The sequence below is a fragment of the Medicago truncatula genome, chromosome 5, assembly GCF_003473485.1.
Source record: "Medicago truncatula cultivar Jemalong A17 chromosome 5, MtrunA17r5.0-ANR, whole genome shotgun sequence".
Taxonomy (NCBI): domain Eukaryota; kingdom Viridiplantae; phylum Streptophyta; class Magnoliopsida; order Fabales; family Fabaceae; genus Medicago; species Medicago truncatula.
The window spans coordinates 24228060-24252726 of NC_053046.1; the positions used below are offsets into that span (position 1 = coordinate 24228060).

Sequence of the window (24667 nt, forward strand, 5' to 3'; positions counted from 1 at the left end):
AGCACAGCATGTTGCTGTTTGTCTTCTATTCAAATATAAATAATGGTTTATATATAATACAAAATATATAGAAGAAGTATCAAATCAAACATTTGTTTATGATTAAAAAAAATCAATTAGAGATATAGAAAGATAGAGTAGACCATGCTTTGGGGTTGTGCACACAGTAACATCAAAATTCAGGGGGGATGAACTTTCACTTAATTACAAGGTCCACCCTCCTCATGTGACCCCCATCATCAACTTGATAGTATGTGGGTCCTATTTCACATCCCAAACCCACAACACAAAAATACATTGATACACCCAAAGTCATGAACTTGCAACAGAACATAACATAGATGATAGAATAATAGACCCACCTTTCCCTTTTTACCCCTTCCCTTCCATTCCTTATAGTCCCCCCTTTCACACCCATGAATCTTCCTAGTTCCATCCCTATTTTCAGTTGACCCACACCATCCTCAACCCTACACCCCCCAAATATTTATTAAACATAAAATTAAGCAACTAGTTATCACTTCATTATTTTAAATTTACTCAACTAAGCATATTTCATTTTCAATTTGGTATTATAATAATACTAAATATAATAACAAACTAACTAGAGAAATGTACAAGTTCTCTCTATATATATTCCTTCCTCAAACAACTCCTATTCCCACTCACATATACACATATCTCTCTTATTTTGACTCATACAACAAACACAAACTATTTCATTTTCTACCAAAAATGGATGGAGGTAGTTGCATAGACGAAAGCACTACAACTGAATCATTTTCAATAACAATATCGCCAACAAAGAAACCGTCAACGCCGCCACCTCCCAACAGCCTATGCCGCGTTGGCAGCGGCGCAAGCGCTGTTGTGGACTCTGATGGCAGCGGCGTTGGCGAAGCTGAGTCACGGAAGCTTCCTTCTTCGAAGTACAAAGGTGTTGTACCACAACCAAATGGTCGTTGGGGAGCACAGATTTACGAAAAGCACCAGCGTGTGTGGCTTGGAACATTTAACCAAGAAGACGAAGCTGCTAAAGCTTATGATGTTGCCGCACAACGTTTCCGCGGCAAAGATGCTGTAACAAACTTTAAACCACTCTCTGACCACAACAACGATGACATGGAACTCGAGTTTCTCAACTCGCATTCCAAGTCAGAGATTGTGGACATGTTAAGAAAACATACATACAATGACGAACTGGAACAGAGCAAGCGCAGTCATGGCTTCGTCAGCAGACGAAGCCATGGCTGTTCTGACTCTGTTAACTTTGCCAGCTCGGCATACAATACCGATAAAAAGGCACGTGAAGCTCTGTTCGAAAAGGTTGTTACCCCGAGCGACGTTGGGAAGTTAAATCGGTTAGTTATACCGAAACAGCATGCTGAGAAGCACTTTCCATTACAGAAAGCCGATTGCGTCCAGGGAAGCGCATCGGCAGCTGGTAAGGGAGTGCTTTTGAATTTTGAAGACATTGGAGGGAAAGTGTGGAGATTTAGATACTCTTATTGGAACAGTAGTCAAAGTTACGTTCTAACAAAAGGATGGAGCCGGTTCGTTAAGGAGAAGAATCTGAAAGCCGGTGATACGGTTTGTTTTCAACGGTCTACTGGACCGGAGAAGCAGCTGTTTATTGATTGGAAAGCAAGGAAGAATGTTAATGAGGTTGGGTTGTTTGTTCCGGTTGGACCGGTTGTTGAGCCGGTTCAGATGGTTCGGTTATTTGGGGTTAATATTTTGAAACAACTCCCTGGATCCGATGTTAATAGTAATGGTAATGTTATTGCTGGGTTCTGCAATGGAAAGAGGAAGGAGTTGAATATGTTTACTTTTGACTCTTGCAAGAAGCCTAAGATTATTGGAGCTTTGTAACATTACGTTAACTTTATATTTTTTGTTTTTTGAGTTTTTGTGACTGATAATATGAAAGAAATGGATCTCAAACAAAGAAATGAGAGATCCATGGAGATGGTACTGTAGTTGCAAGTTGCAAAGAGTAAATTGTATATTACTTAATTAGAAGAAGAAAAAGGAAGAAGGTGAAAGTAGGTGTAACAAAACTGTACAAGAAAAAATGTTTTCAAGGGAATTAAAGGAGAATGATAACTGTTTTAATTGTATAAATATGTTTGTGTAAATTCATGCATTTATTATTATTACGATTAGGGTTTTTGTTTTGAATGAGTAGTAAAATAGCAAGCAAAGAGGCTGGAAGTAGAGACTTAGAGATGCCTCTCTGGGTCCTTCCTTCCGGCCTCTTTGCCAAAGAAAATGTGAAAACAACACAAAGTTGATAGACGATAATGATACATTTGTCCAATAAATAAAGAGCCTTGTTGGTAAGTGGGCATTGTGTTGTGTACACTGTACATGCCCACATTGTTGTAATAATCTTCAAAAACAAAACCTGCCCTGTACGTCCTTTTTTGTAACGTCAACTTTACATTTAGCACTGTTTTAGATTAAACTTTACAAAAGTAATTTTTAAATTGTGTAATAAAAAAAATATATTTTCAATATTTTAAAAAAATGGCTAAGTAATATTTGTGAGGAACTTAACTAGCCATCTTTGACCACAGACTACTAATGTTGATATTTTATTATCTTAATAGCACGTGATTTAATGTTGAATTTGTTAAAGTATTAGAGAATATATAGTATGATATGATAAACTACAAATGCACTTGTTTCAACAATACAAAAGTAGAAATTATCTTTATTGTTATTTGGTTTTTTTTTAGGCTTTTTTTTTTCTTTTTTTCTAACTGTCTAATGTACGTACTCAAATAAGTAGTCATGCAAAAAATTTTGTTTTATCATTAAATCAATAAATTGCATCATATCATATTTGATTTATTGGTAAGTGTTTCGATCTCGGCCAAGGCTCAAACATCGATTGAATCTAGGTAACTCTTTTAGATGGTTTAGCGAGACAACCATGTAGACACCCCTTGGTTTGCACCAGAATAATAACCTACTAGGATCCTTTTTATAAAAACCCACTAGGACAATCTAGATCATAAACTGACATTATAAATACTAACTGATGGCATCGGTCTAGATATGCATACATTTTACTCTAAATTTCTTACAGATCTATGATGTTTATCGATTTAAGCATTGAGGTGTCTTCGCAAGTACAACCCCTTTTATTGGATAAGAAGACCGCTCATAAAGACCTTACACTTAAAAATCATTATACACCACCATCCAGAGATCTCAAATCCGGTATGATCGGTTAGACTTATTAATTAAATAATAAAAATAAGTTTGTGTATGATATATATAAAATTTATCTCACTTGATCATCATAAGATTGCCAACTTTTTTATGCTTAAATGTTAAAAAGTAGGAGATTACAATTCAAACATGCCTCTATCATATGAAATGTCTTGTAGCTTTTTCGTTCCAAGGATATCTTTTTATGTGTCCTTTACTTTTTGTCCAATTTCGGAAAGAATAATGTTTGACAGAACATGAGTAAGTTAGCTATATATATTGGAATAAACTTTTTATTAGGATGACCGGTCAATAGGGAAGGGGTCAGTATGGGTGTGAGGTTGGTTTGCCTGGGTGTCATGTTGACCATCATAGTCTCTTGTTCCCTAGAGGCCCCCTGTGCCCCCTATGTCTCCCCACAAACACCAAAGCTACTGGTATGTCCCATCAGACAACATTGATTTCTTCTTCCCCGCCATCTTCTTTCCCTCCCCCCTCTTTCCTCTCCACCGGTGGCTGGAGCCACCGGTATTGCTTATGTAATAAGTTAAGAGTAGAAATAAATTTAGGATCTTATGTAATAAGCTTAGATAGCTTGAAAATTATTGTAATGTATTGTTCATATATTAATAAAATGAGTTGTTTTTATGTTTGTGTCTTCTTATTTCTGTTTTTTATTTTATTCACATTTTATTTTACGAATTGTAAAGCTTAAAATTACAAAAGTTCTGGTAAAACATTATTCCGGATTTTCAATTCCAAAAACATCTGCAAAATCTTAACAATACAATCCGGAAAACGAAATCCAAACTAAGGGTAAAATTGAAGAAAAAATAGGACGCACGAGAAAAGGTATAGAGTGGAAAAAGTAATAGTCTTCATTGATTTATTTTGCCGTGAGATTACCAAGGAGGCTTTAACGAGAAAATTAAGGAACATGCAATTGTTAATAACTAGAAAATTAAGGAACATACAATTGTTAAAAGATAAGAGTAAAGAGAAGAGGAAAGCAAAAATTTAATATGACGCATAAGAGAAGAATAAAGAAACAATTTGGGTAGGAGATTGGAGTTGAGAAGATGAAGAGTGGAATATTAAAAAATATGTACTCTCTATCTCAATTGAACCGGTAACAAGTTAAAGAATAAAAAAAATGTGGATGACATGGCTCATTATTATTGAAGTGTGTCAAAAACAAGTGTGTTAGAGAGTGTGTCGCTAGGATTCTTCTTTCAAACTATAATTAGTAATTACCATCCTTGGGCTCTGTTTGTGTTGGTACCGGAAATATAGCTCAATTGGTAGGATAATGCATTAATATATGCAGAGGTAGGAGTTCGAATCCTAGAGCCCCAAATTATCCACCTTAAAAAATGAATTCTAGCCACTAAGTTACTTGACCCAAAACAAAAACAAAAATTAACGTGATCCTAATTATATATTTTTTTTAAAAAAAGACCCTAATTATAATTAATCAAAACCATTTGTTTTTTAATATGTATAAATAGTTTAGGCTGCCTAGATCTCATACAAGTATTTACACACTATCTACCAATAAGATCTTCACACACGCCATATGAATAAACTCTATCGATTGAACTAAGAATTACTAAGTTCACAAGGGATAACTTAATAATAAGATATTTCAATCGGATTTCTATACTTGGATAACTAAGGAAAAGTGTCTTCAAGACAAATGTATGGTTTCACATAACTTTTCTTTGTAGTAAATTTGTCATAAATTTAATTGTTGGAAACAGTATCATCATAACTTCATAAAGAGCACTTGAGTAGGAAGGAGTCATGAATAAGATTTTTTTTTTTCTTTTTTGCATCCAAGATGACACATTACTATCATTAATTGGATCTTTCAAAAAAAATTGGAGTCTAATCCAGTTTACAATTTACCTTAGTCCTGGTAAAATTCATAAATAGAACCTTTCTGCTCATCTATACAAATTCAAATATCTAACAACTAGTAAACCTAATCAGCATCACCTCCATAACCCATGTCAGCATCCCCATCTCCATAATCATTGTCATCAGCTTGCTCTTGATAAGTATGTTCTGCAACATTGTCCATTCGCGCATCATTGCTTACTCCATCAGCACTTTCTGTCTCCTTAGGTGGTTCATCTGTTTTTCTCTTCATGGATTCAAGATTTTCAACACTTAAGAATGAGGGATATGGTTTAGACGCCTGCATAAGGAAACTGTTGAGTCAGTGTTTGTTTGGTTATATGGTGACGTAAAAATGAGTTGAATAATAAATTTAAGATTAAAAATTATTGGTAGAGGCTACAAATATAAATCACAACTTCAAGTTAGAATATATTAAAGAGGCGAAAACAAATCTACTTGAGAACACTCAAACTATCAAACTCAGTTTTATATTTCTAGAATAAATTTTACCTGACAAAAGTGAATTCAAACATGCATTTAAACTTCAACATCAAGTACGACTTATTTGGGTCGATATCAAATTAGATGGATTCAAGTTGACCTAAAACTTGATATCTAAACATTCTAAATGAATGCTTATTAAAAAAAAAAAAAAACATACTAAATGAAAGAGTAATAAAGCATGCAAATTTTGACCAGATAGGCTCAATTAAAATTTTAATGCGTTGAGTTTTACTGCATGACTGTTAGAAGACATGTAAGTGACTTCTCAGAAGATTTACTTTGAAGAAACAGTCCCTTTTCTCAGCACTTTCCACAAGCTTGTTCCATTGTACACTCCTCCTCAATGTTGAGGCAGACCCAACCACCTACAGAAACACAACAAAATTGCATCACGTTACAGATATGGTAACAAATGAAATTGTTGAAAGAATAATGTTAACCCCAAAATGATACAGTACCAACACTGCAGACTTTGCTCTGGTGATCCCAACGTTCATTCGTCGAATGTCATCCAGAAACCCTATACCTCCTTCTTTACTTGCTCTGACACATGAAAATATTGCAACGTCCTTTTCACGCCCCTGAAAAAGAAATGAGAGTACTCGTCTTTAGTCCCAAATTCAATGTGATTACCATGTAAGAAGCATATTAGAGAGGGAAGAAGCCCAAGTAATTGCAATCCTTTAAGTGACAACTAATTGAGATGAAATACATTATAAAATACACAACTCAATTAACCACAAACTATTCCTCCAACTTTCTAAGTTTTATAAATTCAATCTTGGGAAAACTGTGCAACAAGACCCATCCATTGGAACAATGTAAAAAATGCTTCAAATGAATGGCACTAGTTTCTTCTTTGTGAAAGATTAGATATTTGTTTCCTTATTCACATTATTATATAGGAACAATACCAGTTCCAGTTTGCTCCTCCATCACACCATCAAAAGGTACAGACAATTCATGCAAATAAGTAGTATATTAGTTTGAGTGGAAACATTATGTTGGTACAGAATGAACTTGGTGACCTGGGGGGCAGTAATTGGCAAAAATGGGCACTTATTGTATATGTCAATTTATTGTATATGTCAATGTATAGGCTACTTTTGTTTAGTTCTATATAAGTTATTTTCATAAGATTTTCCAAACACTTGCACAGGTGCTTATGTTATAAGATAAACTCAAATAAGTTATTTCAAATGCCCTTTACAGTAATACTAGATGTCGGGTTAATGATGTTCCAAATGATTAAAATTTAGAACCATTTTCAAGTGTCTGCAATTGTTGATTATTTAACACACACCAAAAGCAAATATAAAAAAGAAGGCTACCATATAATTATCATAAAGCTAGTTTACCTGGCAACCATCAACGGTACATATATCCACTAATTTCTCTGCTGATACACCAAAAGTCTCTTCAAAACGTTGTTGGAAGAGGTTGACTTGTGCTTTGTAGGGTGATATAATTGCAACTTGGTTTCCTGACTTGAGTGTGGGATAAAGTGATACCAATTTTTGATACAATAACAGGACAAAATCAACTTCCTCCACATTTACCCACGAACCACTCCCAGATGGCCTAGCTTCTTTTCCCTCGTGTATATCAAAGAAGGAAAATGGGCCAAAGCAGCGGTACCTATGCCAATCACGTTCTGTCTGTATTTTGACGCCCTCCCCATCTTCCAAGGAATTGTTATAAAACTCCATCGAGGGAAAGCTTCTTATCTGTTTGATCATAATATAATCACAGAGAAAAAGTGTCAGGAAATTTTGAGATTGAGAAAACACAGAACGAAGATTAAAGTAAATAACAGAAGATAGCAACATAGTGACACGAATATCGAGGCCTAACTCATCCTTACAAAACCGGCTTTTACGGTGAGGAGTGCCTCCTCTTTATAAACTCTTCTCAAGAGTACTATCTATCCGATGTGGGACTAAATCCCACCGAGTGTTGGCCGCTAAAACACCCCCTCACGCTTCAGCCTGGTCCAATGGGCCTGAAGTGTGGACGATGCAAAAAGCCCAACGATGGACCCAATAGGCTCGGATACCATGTCACGGAAATCGGGGCCTAACTCATCCTTACAAAACCGGCTTGTACGGTGATGAGTGTCTCCTCTTTATAAACTCTTCTCAAGAGTCATATCTATCCGATGTGGGACTAAATCCCACCGAGTGTTGGCCGCTAACACATAGTGATGAAATTTATCTAAAAAAAATTATAAAGGACTAAATCTTAGATTCTCAAAGCCCACATCCTAGCATGATTGGTAGAATCCTTAGTTTATCAGTTGAAGCATTTCAACAAACTCTATCTTACAGGTAAATGTTTTCTTCGTAATGCAAAGAAATCATATCCAAGGGAAAATACCTAACGAACTCTGGATGTGAAGCCTTGAATATATTGCTACGTTTTCGATTTGACATTCGTAATATGTATGCTTCAATTTAAAACATTATCTCCTCCTATTTCGAATATATAGTATACAATTTAAAATTTTGCCTTTACCAGTGTCCTGACTAAGCATCATAAAAAATTCATTCCTCCAAAACAAGTCAATTTTACTCAAGTTTTGCTAAACTCATCCGAAAAGGATTGCAGGTGGTGGCGGTGCATGAGGACTTCTACAGCGAAGAAACTTTGGAGAGTGGCAGATGGGAGTCTTCCAGTGACGTCACTGCACTATAGAGGCGGCAGTCATGGCTGCTACAGAACCAGACTTAAAAGAAATAAAAAAATAGCGAGGGTAACCAAGCCCTGATACCATCTTGAATGAATTGATTGAATTTCTTGAGACTAAACCCTCAGCCTAATGTATTTATAATCAAAAGTTTACAATCAAGACCACTAAATTATAGGGATAAGAATAAGAGCTAATATCATAAAGATGTAAACAAAATATTTACATAATCGGAATAAAGGAAACTAAATCAGGGCAGTAACTCAAGAAGAGAGAAGGGGACTACTAATCACAGCCATATGATACCTTTGAAACTTAGTTTTGTGGTGCATATTTTAGGCATGCAGATTAACAATTAATAAATATTTCTTAAGTATAAATTTGTTGCAAAATAGTCTTTCAAAAGGACAAGAATAATTGTTTGTTGTATTTATTCCAGTATCAAGGGTCTTGGTATCTGTTTGTACCAAATAGTATGAGTCTGCCAAATAAAAATACATCAAAATTTAGAAGTATCTACTTAGTTTGCTAATGAAATTATCTCATGCCTCAACCTTTTGATATTCATTTAATCACAAAATAAGCACACATATTGAAAAAAAACAATTTTGGAGGAGTCTGCTAAACATAAGAGCACCAACCTCAGGATGCATTCGATATTGTGTCTTCAACATTTTAATGGGATAACCAGCCTGCATCAGTCTTTCAAATAAGCTTGTTCCATATCTTAAGTTCAAGAAACATAAAATACACAAAAATCAGGTCTTAATCAAAAGATTCGATTTATTTATCATATCAATACAACTATCCGCAACATAATTTGCTTACCCATGATTCGTAGCAATGTCCGAAATGACGGTTGCTGGAAGTTGAGCTGGATCACCAACCTTAGAAAATAGCAAGAAAGAGTAACAGTGGTAAGAACAACATTGTCCCAAATGATTTTCAGAGTGTTTATTCCAGCACATTTATAAAAGGTTCAATTATAATTGTTGCACAATAATATTTTCTTTTGGTAGGCTTGTTTAAACAATTAGTTATAATTGTTGCACAATAATATTTTATTTTGGTAGGCTTGTTTAAACAATTAGCAAACAAGAATTTTGAATTTTTTTCTTTCTAAATACCATTTCACACCTTTTAAGTAAAAGGCTACGATGGATAATAATTCACTTTCTTTACAGATGTTGTCAAAAGGTATTTCTTCCATTGAAATTTGAACTGAAGTGATAGTTAGATAGTTACCATTTCACACCATATAATGAAAGGAAGAGCATTGAAAATACCAGAAAAACTTTTTTGCATTTATTGGCCAAGGGAACAAGAGTTGCTGGTTCCACCTGTTTAGAATTAACATGTCATATAAAGAGATGAAGTAAATCAATAACATAGGCAACATTTATTATCCTTTCATATTGACAATTACTCATGACAAATATTAATAAGTTAACAAAAAACTCAACAAAATAGTCAGGAACCACTTCCAAAAATAATTGTGTTACGTTCTATCATTTTCTCTTTGTTTATCTTTTTTTTCAACATGGTGTTGTCCATCAGGAGTCTTGCTTCTAAATTAGTAAGAAAACTGCTGTTTCAAGATATCGGGGGCATGGTTTTCTAAGTTGAGGGGCTCTTGATTGTGTTTGTGCTCTGCTACTTGATGCAAATACAAACACTTCACAGTTGTATGACACTGAAACTGTTGAACCTGTGGTGAATGGGTTCAGGCTTGGTCAGTTATCTGGTTTCAGTAAGGATTTGATAGAATGATTTGGTGTGTAGCGATTGTGTGACCAGTGTCCCTGAACTGTGACTAACTCTTAAAATTTGGGTTGGGCCTAACTCAACCTTACAAAACCGGCCTCTTAAGGGCTTTTTTGTTGGCAACAGCTTCAGCATGGGCTGATTTTGCATAAGCATGTTCAAAGTGGAGACCAGTTAGCTGATATTTTCCCTAAAGCTTCGGACAGAAACAGTGTGAATACTATGGGTATGATTGTTTCAAGGCATGGAAATCTATTCCCAGGAATATATGGATTGATAATGTGCATTCACATATCTGTTACCACGGCTGTTAGGGGTTGACGGTTGTTATATGCCCTGGTTTTTAGGAGTCAGTAGCTTAAAGATCTTCTCCCTAATTCCCTTGTATACGAACTTCCCTCCCTCTTGTTAGAAGGATCTTTTGCTTTCAGCTTAGTTGATGAGAATCAGCAGTAGTGGGGAGTACCTTTCCTCGGTGTACCTTTACTCTTTATCAAAATTAATAAACTCCGGGGACGAATAATTCCCCTTCACCCAGTCCTGCTCCAGTTCTTATCAAGAGAACTGTAGCACCTTATAGATTTGGGATATTTTTACAATTAAGCTTGAGTGATATTTTCAATCACAAGTTACACTAGAAGCATTCATTAATTTCATCCACCCTATTTGAATCTTATATGGTTGACATCTCTCTCTATCTCCCAGTCATTTTGTACGACGGAATAAGATACTTAAACCATGAAAACTGTGACATGATTCTCTGATTTTCTCCTCTAATCTAGTAGATGATTCAGAAATTAAACCACAGAAGATTTCACTCTTACAGCTTGTGCGGCTTCATCTATAATCACAACGTCAAAGTTTCGACTTAGTTTACTGAAAACATGTGAACCACTAAAGCTGAGGGTGGAGAAGACCTGCAAAGACCAAAGAAGATAATGAGAAAATAACAATGCTTATTGCATTTTATTTTGAATTAAACATAAACCTTGAAATACATACAATTGTGGCCTCATCCAAAATTGCAGCTCGGATACTGTCATCATTGCTTCCTGCAGAAGCATTATTCTGCTTACCAGTAGATGATATGTTGGCACTAGCACGTTTTTTTTTCACCTGCAAGTCAAAATTTGACCCCGGATGACATTTGTTAATCCCATATTAACCATTCAAATTGAAATATGTCAATGTCAATATTCGGTACAGCCTACTGATGAGAAATAATGTCTTTTCTTCCAAAAGCTATCTAGAGAAGCTAGAATTAAAAAGAATATTTTTCCAAAATAAGCTAATCCAAACACGCACTATATAAGAAATCAAGGCTAGAATTCCAATTCAACATTCAAACTACTTTCTAACTCAAAGGTTTCCCGTTCTAGAAAATATGTATCACATTCAATTTATATTCTTGAAGAAAAGCCCAACTATTCAATGTGTCCAAGGGTCCGTTTGATGGCCAGGATAAGGAGGCAGGATATAATAAATCTATCATATATTACTCTTATCTTTTGTTTGATAAAACAATTGGACATGATACATTAATCCTAATATTAATCCTATCCTGACGGACCTTTGAATTTTCTATCCTGACTATTGGCTGGGTTAGAAATAACCTATCCAATTAGAAAACCTTTTTCTTATTTCGCCCTCAACACAACAAACCACAAAACCATCTCTCTCCCGAAAATCGTTCCTTATTCAATTGAAACCTCCGTCTCTCACAACTCGTTCCTCATCCCAAATTTTAGATTCCTTCATTTAACATGAGGAAAATCTAAAAAGCTTCTTTGAGGGTATATTTTATTGCCACTGCTTTGCCAAAAATTAATTTTTGATTCCTTGATACAACTCGTTCCACATCCCAACTCGTTCCTGAGGGTTTTTTTAAAGATTAAATTTGTTTTCTGGGTTCATGGTTTTGTTTCTTTAATTTTCCCTAATTTGGATTAGTTTTTTTTTTTTAAGGATTCAATGTGAATATGAGTTTTGAGTTGAATAAAAATTGAAGGGATGAAGATGAATTGTTGTGAAATGCAGTGACCAATTTGGTTGTTGAGATCTGCATTTTTTATGAAGGGCAATTTTGTCATTTCATTATAATATATATATCCTATTACGTTATCATCCGAGTGAGCATCAAACACATGCATGACAAGTGTTTATCCTGCCCATATCATATCCTGTTTTTATCCAGCATAATATCATATCGTGTCTTTATCCTATCCTGGCCATAAAATGGGCCCTAAATTCCTGAGCAAAGACCGAATAACATAAGATGAAGGAGAAGGAGAAGCAAAAAGGCCAACTATTACAATGTGTCTAAATTCTTAATCTACACTGCAACTTATTGTGCTTTCATGTCTCAACTTCAAATAAACAAGAAAATGACAGAAAACTATTCAATAATGTATTTGGTGAGACACTTCTTGAATGATAGAATGTATTTGACTGTGATCAGAATAATCACCAATTACAGAAATCAGATTATTTTATCGGAGATTCAGAATACAGAAACTGAACTCTATGAATTCACCTCTATGAATTTCTGCTAATCCCCCTTTCCTCGCACCCTAACATTTAATTTATCTTATTTCTCTCTCCTATCACACCTGCCACATCAGCATTCTGTATGCTCAGTGTGACTATTCTCCATGTGTCCCACCACTGCATCCCTTCCTACCCTTCAACACATCACCTACACCTTAATACCATGGAGACTATCACCGTCGTTCAGCACCAACTTCCACATAGATATATTTGACAAATAAGGCAGAAATGGGATGCTACCATGGGGGAAATAGTGAGAATTGCTACAGTTATCTGTAATGAAACAAAACCTTCAAAGATGCATGCCACACATTTACCTGTTAATTCCAAATAGGAAATGTTCTGTACATGAATAAGGGCCCGTTTGGATTTGCTTATTTTTTAGCTTATGAAAAATAGTTTATACAAATAAATAAGTTTTTATGTTATTTCATAACTTTCTCGCTAACGAAAATTGTATCTTCACAAGCTTTTTTTTCCTTCATAAACTACCTTGACAAGCTTATGAATAATACATAAAAGCTTATTTATTTACATAAGCTGTTTTGCATAAGCTCAAAAATAAGCTTATTCATCTAACATTTAGATCTTAGATTATCTGAGTGTTTTATAATCAATAGTTATAAGCTTGCTTCATGACTGGTCATGCATGATCATGCTATCATAACAACATTATAAGGTAGTGATGCATAAGATCAAATAATAATGGCAGTAGTGACATAGCTAGTTTAAGAGACATTTTTGGTTTAATCTGATAAATCAACATACAAGTTCGTCTAGGGAAACAGCCTTGATAGAATGGTGTGCTTTGAGACCAATCCTCACAATTTTCGGGCAATAAGCTCTGTTATTTTCATCGTGGATACCTAAGAACATTCATGAACAATAATTAAAATCTAAATATATAATTATAAAACATATGTATATAAGAAATAAAAAATTAACAAGTGAAAAAAAAATTAAAAATACAAGTTCAGTCCAGTCTGTTTATAATACGTCATAATTAATTACAAGGACTGGACGCACCTGGATGGCAATAACATCCAAATAACGCGTATCCCAGGTAAACCCGTTATGATTGAATAAGAGGGAGATACAAGTATTTATAATCCCTAGTCCAAGAGCGACAGCTGGCACAACTAACTGCCAGCTGTACTCAGCTATGAACAGCTTGCACAGCAAGCTTAGAATACAATTAACAAAACTAACTAAGTGTTAATCAGCTTAGACTACATTCTCTAATAAAACTTTTTCCCTTAATAAAGGCATTTAAATAAAACAAGTATTATGTGAGAAGAAGAAACTGAACTAAGTGCGGCTATTGTTGCTTAATATAAAAAGACAACAAGAAAGGCAAGTGAGATTTCGTACCTCCACTGAGAACCCGCAACACAATCTCATCAAGGGCAGAATTTGAAGGGGCACATACTAGAATTCTTACACGATACTTACGAGTTGAAGTTACAGCTTCAGGTTTCTGATCACACTCATGATTAGTAGACATTATTTTGTAAAACCAAGAAACTTAACTGATGAATTGTAAAGCACTTACTAATTCATTTCCAGTAGTTGGGAAAAAACCATCATCACCATCTTTTGGCATCAGACTATCCCTTGGATTGATGCCATGTAACCATGGAGATGCTAATCTCCAATGTCTTTGTCTGCAAAAGAAAAAACAACAGAAAATTGTATAAAAAAAAAAAAAACTTCTAGCAAGATATAATATATTTAGTACAATACACTAACAAAGCTATTATAACAACCATCTTTGTTCTCTTTTGATGAGTATGGTCTAATGGTAGAAATGGTCAGCAACTCAGCATCGTAAATTGATTCTTAAACAAAAAAAATTGAGGATGGTAATACATTACAAATTTACAACGGAATAACAAGAGAGCTGACAAACTAAAACCAATCGAGAAGATGAAAGCAGAATGAGTGCATCATTTAATAGGAACGTATTATAAGATTATTACTTGTGCAACGCTGTTTACAAAATACCAAGATGAAAGAGGGAGCCATTTTGCATAAGGAATACTAACTACTAAGGCCAGAATCAACTTTATCAGTGCGGAAGTTGACTGCCATAAGAATATGACATCATTCAAATTTTCTAACACTCGACCAGATAATGTTGACTTGTTAGTTAGAACATAAAACATGGATACCATAAGACACAGGAGCATAAAAGTTTGAAAATTATAGGACATGCAATGATAAATGAAACATATAAAATTAAGAAATGATATAACCATTTTGGGACAACTTTTGAACAACTTTCTGTCTCATACATTATGTTCTTAGTCTCTCTTTCTTTTTCTCTCTCTTTTGTTTTTGACCAATAAGAAGAGAGAAAAGGAAGGTTGTCACAAAAATTACCATCAAATGGTTGTACAAATATTATTACTCTAAAATTATCATAACTCATTCTCTTCACTCAAAAGAAATAATTAATGTTTTAAAAGAGAGCAAGAATCAGTGTATGCATAAGAAATACCATAAGTTATCTAATTATCGCGGTATTCTGGTTCCTATTTGTATTGGAATAAAAGTTCAGGAAAAAATTGAAACTGTAGCTAGTTGTATTGTATCCAATATGTCCATGAAGTGCTCGGCATGAGTATAACTTTTTATTTTTAAGTGATCATGCCTCCATAAACCAATAATCGACCATTTAGCCTTCTACTTTAAGCAAAGTGTCTTACTAAATAACAACCTACTTAATATTCTAATTCAAATATTTTCATTGGACCGGGGAAAATTCTAAATTAAATTTAAGCATGTCTTACTTCTCTCTCATTTATCCTTGGACAATGCAGATATCAAACAAATGATTTAATAACATAAAAGACTGAAAATCATTCCCTCAGCTTTAAATAATCTTCCAAGCTTCATGTGATGCAATGTAAAGTTGAACCAACTTAGATGAAGAGAAACCAAGACACAATGCACTTAGTTACAGCTAGTTTCTTGATACTTATATTTACAATAAATACTGGTTTTTGCTCATATTGCATTTCCAATTTGATTCAAAACCATTTCAAATATGAATTACTGGAAGATAAGTACAGCCACAGAGCTAAAATGTATAACACAAGAAATCAGAAGAAACCAAGAATGAAAAGAGAAGAGCAGATTGATATCTCATTAATAGAATAAAATTATTTAAAAAATGTCTCAATATGGAAATATAAAGAACAAGCCAGTCCGAAATTAGAATCACAGGAGAAAACCAAAATCCATGAAAGCTAAGTTTTCATGAGTAAATTAAAGTGCAGATGTTGTCAAAACAAAACTTACTTCTCCTCAATTGGTAATTGTGGCACCTGCTTTAGCTCGAAGGTCCCGTTCCTAAAACGTAAATAAAATAAAAAAAATATATATAACAAATAAATATAAGGCATGAGATTATATAGCTAACATACTTAAGGCATGCTTTGTAGAAGAGAAAATTGCATCAAAATTTCACCTCTACTAGAAATGCTCTTAAGATAACATCTTTGCTCAAGACAAAATAACAATAGAAGCCAGAAGTAGAAGTAGTAGTCATAAAAGAATGGAGAAATATATAATGATCTTATACTTACTTTGACTGTACTCTCATTGGTGTTGCATGTAAAATAGTACTCAGAATCCCAAGTATGGTCTGAGTCTTCCCAGTACCCGGAGGCCCCTAAAATGAGTTGGTTAGATTCAATTATTAGTTTTTTGAAAAGGTTGTAACTACACATTGATAAATGAAGACAGAAGCATAAAAATATCAAGCAAGGGGATAATACATGTCGGATGGAAATTACATAACCAAGTACATTATCAAGAAATAGTACCTCCCAATATACTATAGATGAACATCATAACCTATGCTCTGGTGGTAATAAATAATAAACTCTCACCCAACAACTGTTGCACAAGCTTTGTATTATAAGAAATACAAAAGGAAAACAATAAATTAGATCTCTTACAAGAACTGAACCAAATCATGGACCAACCAATCTAACTGGCCAATCTGTTTCTTAGAACGCTAAACTGTCAGCTTGATCTTTTTTAAGGTCAAAAAGAAAATTTGAACTAACTTCCCTTTTTCCTTAAGCCTTAAAACTCATGTTATTTCCCCAACAAAAAAAAAAAACAGAGGGGGGAAAATGGTTGCATGACAGACAGCTAGACATGGACAGTTCTTTGTAATGAAATTTCCCAATTCCCAACAATAACAAACCAGTCTTAAGACAAGAATTCAATATAAACATAACTTATTACATAAAACAAAAGGGAAGCATGCAAAAAATTAAAAGAATTTCACTGCAGAAGCAAGGCACAGAGACAAACCTGTATCAGAACAAAGGTTTTTGATAATAGACCAGCCTGCAACAGGAAAATAAAAAAAAATCTGGAATTAATAAATGGTACATGAGCTTTGAAATCTACACTCCAATAAATGCCTTGATGAATTATGCGTCAAATAAAAAAGAGGAAAATCTTCATGAGAAAGTGAAGAGTGACAATTGACCAAAAGTTTTAATTTCTTTATCATTTGAAGGGTGTGATCAACTATCCCTCTGCCATCAACTAGGTCGGCTCATTTTTCACTCAATATAAGAGTGAATATATGGATGAGCATCAAAATAAAAAGCTAAAAAAGAATTAACTACTGCAAAAGTTAATTTTGACAAAATATGATGTTCAAACGTTAAAATGTACTTGAACACTGCATCCAAACAGACAACATCTTTTAATGTTGGGACTGAAAAAGTCAAAGTCAAGGCCTTTAACAGTGACAAGTGCAAGTGAAATTTCAAACATGTACAGAAGAAAGAAAACATGTGACAAGAAACATATTGAGAGTATAGGCAGAACTTGAAAAGGAGAAAAGAGAAATATAAGACTATATAATAATTTATTCACGTTAATACACTTGAAGTCATATATCACATATTTTAAGCATAACAACATCCTTAATTAAATCCCAACTTGACAATATGCCATCTTAACTAATTTCCAGACACTCTTGTTTATTGTTTCCAAACAATATAAAGTTACTAACAATGACACGGAGGAACAACCCTGCATTGCTTTGAAAATACAAAATAAAAAGAAAGGATATATAATAAAGCTAAAAAACATGTTTTATTTAATGCATTCAACTTCTAGAGTAAAAACTTACTGTTATGGCCTCACGTTGATATGGATTGAAACTATCATTAACATATTCATCCAAACATAATGGGATTTTCCATCCTTCAGCTTCTGAACTAAAATCCTCTCCAACAGCATTTAATATTAAATCCTTGAACGGGAGATTGCTTATCGTTCGTATAGCCACATACTCACGAGCAATGGTAGATAAATTGCACATCTGCATATTTATAAGAATCTTTACTAGTAAGAAAACAATAAATAAAACCTGTAAGCCTTACAAACTAATAATACAAGTTATTGGTCAAGGATTAAAGCTCCCTAAATATAAAATAACACACAAGTAGTTGCAATCTATGAAAATAACATTTGATTGACTGTTTCTTAGAGATGAAGTCTTCAACACAATGAGGAAACAAAGAGAACAAAAAAGTGAAAATTACGTAAACTTCAAGAATATATATATATATATACACACACACACACACAAGTGAAAATTGCTTGGAGATTGTTACAGAATCGCATGCCTACAGATGAGCACCTGAAACACAGTGGATGCACTGTGGTCTCTATTTGTAGCCTCGACTGCAAACTAGGGGAGACTTCTAATCATCTGTTCTTACTTTGCAGGTTTAGTGAGCAGATTTGAAGCTAGCTTGGATCTATTTGGCGTTTTCCAGTTGATTTAACGTCTACAAATTCTATTTTCAGTTTGTACGACAGCCATTGCCACCCTCATGTTCATGATATTTTGGTTGTTGCAATAATCAATATCCTCTAGTTTATTTGGATGTGAAAATTCACTCAGCTTTAAAAATAAACAGCTTTCTCTCAGATCGGCTATCAACATGGTTTTTAATTCTACATCTCCTATTGGAAATTGGACAAAAAGTCGTAAAGTGGTCTTCCTCGGATGAAGGCGATCTTTTTAAGGCTTTTGGTGTTTCTGGTCATCCCAGTTAAGTCCCTTGTATCATTGAAGGTATTTGGGTTCCTCCTCCTTGTCATTGGCTCAAAGCTAAAACTGATGGAGCTGCTAAAGGAACTCCCTATCGTGCTGGAGGTGGTGTTATTTTTCGTGATCATAATGGATCATAATGTAATTCTACTTGTAGTTCTCCTCTCCTAATCTTGTTCCTTGGAGACTCGGATCCAAATGGCACAACTATCTTCAGTTGATTTCCTCAATGCAGTTCAATGTTTTCACATTTATAGGAAAGTCAATAATTGTGCGGATAAATTGGCATCTGTTGGGTTAGTTCTCGATGTTATTCTTGGTGAAATGATATCCTTGCTTTTATTACTTCGGACTTATTTCGTTAGAAGTTTGTCTACTGTTTTATCACTTTCATAAATTTTCATTTGTTTGGGTATGGCTAAGTCTGTTCTTTTCTTTTTTTGGATTTTGGTTTTGTAACTTGTTACCCCAGGTTTGTTTCTCTTTTCATTTTTAATAATATTTGTATGTTTGTTGTGTCTTCTTAGGTTAGCGGTGTGAACATAGTTGGGATGGATGCCCTTGTCTATCACATTTCTCCCAGTTCGTAAAAAAAATACATTGGTAAAAGTAAAATGTATATGCTAGATTTGTTAAATAAAATGCAAAACGAACATTTGAAAAATGCAAATGCTAAATTCAACTTTCTTTAGACAAGAAATCTACTCTAATAAGATTTCGGGGAAAATAAAGGACGGGTACAAAAAGAGGTAGCACACCACATGCCTCAACGAGTAACCTACCAATTGAGAAACAATCAAGTCCATGACCTTATTCATGCACTAGCCAATCAAAAAAGTAATCTCAATTGCAAAAGGGACTTGAATATAAACTAGCCAACCTCCTCACACCTCCAAATATACCATCATATGTGCAAAACTACATACATACAATTGAAATATATAAAATGCATCAAATGCAATTATTTTCATGCAGCTGAACCAGTGCACATATTATCAATGGAAGAAACTGTTGAGAATAAAAGAATGTATTATGAAATTGCTATGTTTAGTTTATAACTTATTGTGGACGGCCTTTAGTGATAGAAACTCCAAGCATTTTTGTATATAAAAGGACCTAACATGTAAATTCTTCAGGTGGTTCTACTAATCCAGGTAGACCTACATAGTGCCTATAAAACAAAAAACAGCATTTTTTTCGAATTTAAACAGACATAATACAAAAATTTGAATAAACCCTAAAGTTATCAATATCTTTATTTACAAAAATGTATTGCATAATACAAAAGAGCGGTTTATTAAACGAAATTATCACATCGACTAAATTTAATAGAAATAAAATTTGAGGGACATCCAAATTCACAGTTGACAGAGGAAAAATATCTACTAAGAAACGTTTCTATTATAAATCCTAAGAAGAGTAGAAATAAAATATTTCATACTTGTAGCAAGAATACAATATAAGATAAAGCAAGTTACCCTCATAAAATGCAATGGATTCCCTTCCACGCTTATATGAGAACGCATTTTGAACAGCCTTGATTCCAAATTATCTCCAGGTAGATAGAGTCTAACTCGAAGAACTTTTGGTTCAGAAAATTTTCGCACGTTTTCCACCAAAGCAAATGCATGCGTAGTATTGTCATGCACACGCTTCCCAGTATTTAGTATTGACAGGTAAAAAGGGAAAACATGTCAGTACATATTACATCATATCAGGATCTGCAAAGTCCAAAAACACACAATCTTAAACCCTTATACCTCTTCATTTGAAATCAGAATTAGATCATTCTGTGATATTGATTCTCCCTCTTCCATATCAAAAGGAAACTCTAGAAAATGAAAGTCATCTGGCTTGTTGTGACTCTGATCTGACTTGTTGTTGTCGCGATTCGGTACTGCCCCTAACTTCCATTCAGCCCCTGCAATCAACAACAACAAAAAAAAAAAAACACTCTTCAGCATCAAGGTAAATGAGACTGACTACATTTGTCAAATTTTAAACTTTAAAACAAGAAAAACAATGCAGTGCCCATTTTTTAATTTTAACAAACAAAGAAACACAAGTACACAACTTAGAAAAAGCTATCTGTTTGATAAACTTGTCCATAAGAACCAATACAAAGAATATTAACAAACCGCGCTATTGTTATGTGATAAATTACAAGCCGGATTGGATTGACTTATTTGAGCTTATCTACTGGCATAAGTTTTCTGAGACTCTGTTAGTAATATCTGATCACGGAAAATATTGGATCGCCAAAAATCCGATATGACAAATAGCGGATTGCGTAGCGGGCATATAAAGCATGCTAAACACAAATAAAAGATACATAAACAGAAATAAAAAATAAAGAAACAAAAGCTACATCAATAGAAATTGAAAATGATTTGATTTGATATAAAACTCAAAATCTCAAGAGTTCAAACAACTAATAAAGCATGAGGCATAGTTGCATACATTATTGCAGAAATCAAAAAACAGATATTAAAAAAATACTTAAACTCAAAATCTGAATACTTCAAAACAACTAATAATTGGTAGTTCTAAGTTCTAACTAGTGATAAAAGATATAGTTATTCTCCTCTTCCCCAACATAATCATTATCCTCATTTTCAGATAGTGAGGCACATCCTTCAACTTCTTCTATTGAATCATCTAAATCAATATCCTCAAACTCTACTTCCGATTCTACTAAGACAGGACCATCATAGGTTTTAGGTATTATATTATTATATTGGGGCTACCCATTTGACCGACCCATCAGTTTCGATAAAATATAATTTTGGCCTTTATCATAAAAAATACACGCTAAAATTGCAGAATTCCGATATGTGCATCATGACTGATATACCGGAATTGTGCAATCTCGCCGATATTTCGGAAATATCAAAATTGCTTAATCGTATTGGGTTTTGTATCGTCTATCGTAAATTTCGACACAGAATAGTGGTAAAGCGCCGATATACCGTAAATCTCAAATTACTATTGATGTGGATGAGTCCGGTGTCCACGTTTGTGCTTCATGGAAGCACTTATCATATATGTGCTTGTGCTATAAGCAGCAAATAAGTTATTTATCGAAATAACAACTATAACAATATAGAGTAGAGGAATTTGAACAAACTAAGTATTACTAATTAGTAAAAAGTAAAAGAAAAAATACCTTCATCTTCATCTTTGCCACGAATGATTTGTGATTTGGCTTCTTCAAGAATGAGAGGCTCATAGGTGTTCTCATAATCTTGAACATCTTTGTATTGATTCTTGACCTTGACGAGTTTGGAAGTGGTAGCTTTCCCATTGTTTCTTCTCTGATTCTGAAACACACACACACACACACACACACAAAATGTGAACAAAAGATATGAATTTGGGAATGGAAAAAAGAAAAGAAATGAATGAGAGAGAGAAAGAGAGGAGAATGAATTGCCTCGGAGTCTAGAGTAACGTAATCCCAAGCAAGAATAATCTTGTAGAAACGATGAATTGCGGATTCTTCTTCAAGCTTTTCCTTATCCAATGCCATTACAACGGAGTATGTGAACTGTAACTACACCACCAACTTTTCTTAATAAGAGTGAAAAAAGCAAAATGTGGTTATATATGAAAAGTGAAATAATAATCATTGAATTACACAATGAACCAAAACAATTTGGCTCATTTGGGCATATCAAGAGCAACAACAACAATAGCAACAAATTAGTACCAATTTTGGACCCAAATTTTTTTCCAATTGCATAATCACAAAATCCCAAATTTTCGACACATCAAAATATATTACTTATAATCCGAATTTCATAACCAATTAAACACTATTAGAGTCATATAAAATAATACAAAATAAAAAAACCATAATTTAAAACAAAAAAGGGAGATTCATTCATTCATTCTGATTGTTCTGTTGAGTGTTAGAAAGAAAACATGAGGTGTTGGAACAAAAACAATCGTGAGGCACAGGGTGAAGAGGGTAGGGAATGGGTCGCATGCACGTGGTGGTGGAAGGTGGCGCCGCTGCGGTTTATAAGGTGCAGAATCGGAATTGAGAGAATGTATAGAGAGACAAAGAATATTAAACATAGAATCCTTATTAAATTTTTCACAGAAAAAATGGTGATGGGTTTAAGTTACCTGAAAATGGAGAGTGTGTGTGGTGTCACTGGTGTGAATGAGATTACACGAGACGGGGAGAGGGTTAGCAGTCAGACTACCACCGCAACCTGCAATGCAAGGAAGAGTTTAGACTTTAGAGTGCCAAAGGAGGTGCCGGCGACTTAACCGCAAAAGGGTTTATACTCGTTTTTTTTTTTTTTTTTCGTTTCTTTTTTTTGGGTATGTATTTAAGCTGGGAAAAGAAAAGATTTTCCCATGATGCTGAAGTGTTTATCGAGAATTGCTGAAAAACACGAATAATTTATTCAAATGTTCCTCAGAAGTTAACTGCCGAATTATGGAATCGGCTGAAGTTAACTATCGAGGAAAACTGAAAACTTCGGCAGTTAACCGTCGAGAAAACCTCAAATCTGTTTTTTTTTTTTTGACAAAAACCATAAATTATCATTAATAATATTTATTGATTTCAAATGTTACAATCATTATTTTATATGTTTCAAACAATTGCAGTATTATATATATATATATATATATATATATATATATATATATATATATATATGAGATAGGATCCAATGACTTATAATTACTCACTAAAAACCTATTGTGATCTCTAACTCTTTTATTGTGATTTAATCTGCTCTAGTATTGTTTTTTATGGTAAACAGATCTTGCTCATAATTATATTCAATACTGAGAAAGAGAGGTCAATGGAAACATATCTCTTTCTTTATTTCAATCACACAAACCATATATCATGACAATCGAGTTTTTTTTTTTTTTTTTTTTTATCCATTTGTAATGGATGATCAGAATGATTTAGCATGATGATTATTTTAGCATAATGAAAACATATCTTTCTGGTAATCGAAAACTTGCTACCAATTTTTTTTGGTAGTGAAAAACTTGCTACCAATTAAATTTATTTTACCAAAATCATAAAATTTATTTTATATAAAAAATTCATACGAAATAGCTTATATTTTTATTCAATCATGGTTTCACGGCTGTACATAAATTCCACCAATCGAAGCTAACTCATCAACACGCAAGCATTAAAATCATTTCTTCTTCGAGAAAAATTATTTACAAACTATTCAATTCATTCTAAATGATAATATCTTATGAAAAATTTGTAATTTGCAGACAAGAGAATGAGGAGGATAATGTTTCAAAATTGAGTTTTGTAATCATTAAAAACAATAATCGTGTGTAATTGAAAGAAATGATACACAATAAATAAAAATGTGGCATTATAATTAACCTTTGATCTAATAAAATAAACGGCCGAGATTTGGTGTCAATGAATCCGTTGACACCTGGCGTCAACTGATCCTAACTATATATATATATATATATATATATATATATATATATATATAATTTGCTAGAACACATCCACTAGTTTTTATGTGGAAGTGTTTTAGCAATTTATAATTAAAAAGTGGTTAAATACACCCTAAATTGTAGCTTTGTTAAAACACTCTCACTTAAAAATTAGTGGGTGTGTTCTAGCAAACCTTATATATATCGAAATGATCCGGATTTTATATTCCGAACTAGCCTACCTATGGGGGCGTTTGTTTTTGGGAAACACAAATTATTCCCAGGAATAACATACCCGGGAATGAAAATATGAAAATTTGATTCTTGGGTATTTGTTAAAAAAAGTGTTTGGCAAATAACTTGACATTCTTGAAAAAATTGGAAGTTACAATTTTTTTTTTAAAATCTATGCATAATATCATGGGAATGCACATTCCCATATCTTTACATGGGAATATATTCATGGGAATAATGGAAATTATAGGAAGTTACTCCATTCCCAGGAACCTTTA

At 33.7% G+C, this 24667-nt stretch overlaps 2 protein-coding genes across 3 annotated transcripts; one reads left to right on the forward strand and one right to left on the reverse strand.

The window, feature by feature from the left end:
• Positions 1-506: 506 nt before the first annotated feature.
• Positions 507-2124, forward strand: LOC11436458 (AP2/ERF and B3 domain-containing transcription factor RAV1). The gene has a single exon (XM_003614407.4). The coding sequence runs from the start codon at positions 613-615 to the stop codon at positions 1870-1872; it is 1260 nt and encodes a 419-aa protein (XP_003614455.3). The 5' UTR covers positions 507-612; the 3' UTR covers positions 1873-2124.
• Positions 2125-5005: 2881 nt separating this feature from the next.
• On the reverse strand, positions 5006-23048 carry LOC11436919 (probable helicase MAGATAMA 3). Of its 2 annotated transcripts, none has more exons than XM_003614408.4 (21): positions 22848-23048; positions 22150-22263; positions 21883-22036; positions 20477-20637; positions 20195-20368; positions 17787-17978; positions 16952-16987; positions 16213-16298; positions 15926-15976; positions 14175-14286; positions 13994-14099; positions 13391-13488; positions 11078-11191; positions 10900-10992; positions 9598-9651; positions 9140-9198; positions 8953-9037; positions 6984-7352; positions 6084-6206; positions 5904-5990; positions 5006-5419 (listed from the first exon to the last, which is right to left on the reverse strand). In XM_003614408.4, the coding sequence occupies exons 2-21, from the start codon at positions 22243-22245 to the stop codon at positions 5204-5206; spliced, it is 2466 nt and encodes an 821-aa protein (XP_003614456.2). In that variant the 5' UTR covers positions 22246-22263; positions 22848-23048; the 3' UTR covers positions 5006-5203. The 2 variants fall into 2 exon arrangements, with proteins under 2 accessions (XP_003614456.2, XP_024640193.1); XM_024784425.2 differs by having other exon boundaries at positions 22150-22269.
• Between the last annotated feature and the right edge of the window lie 1619 nt (positions 23049-24667).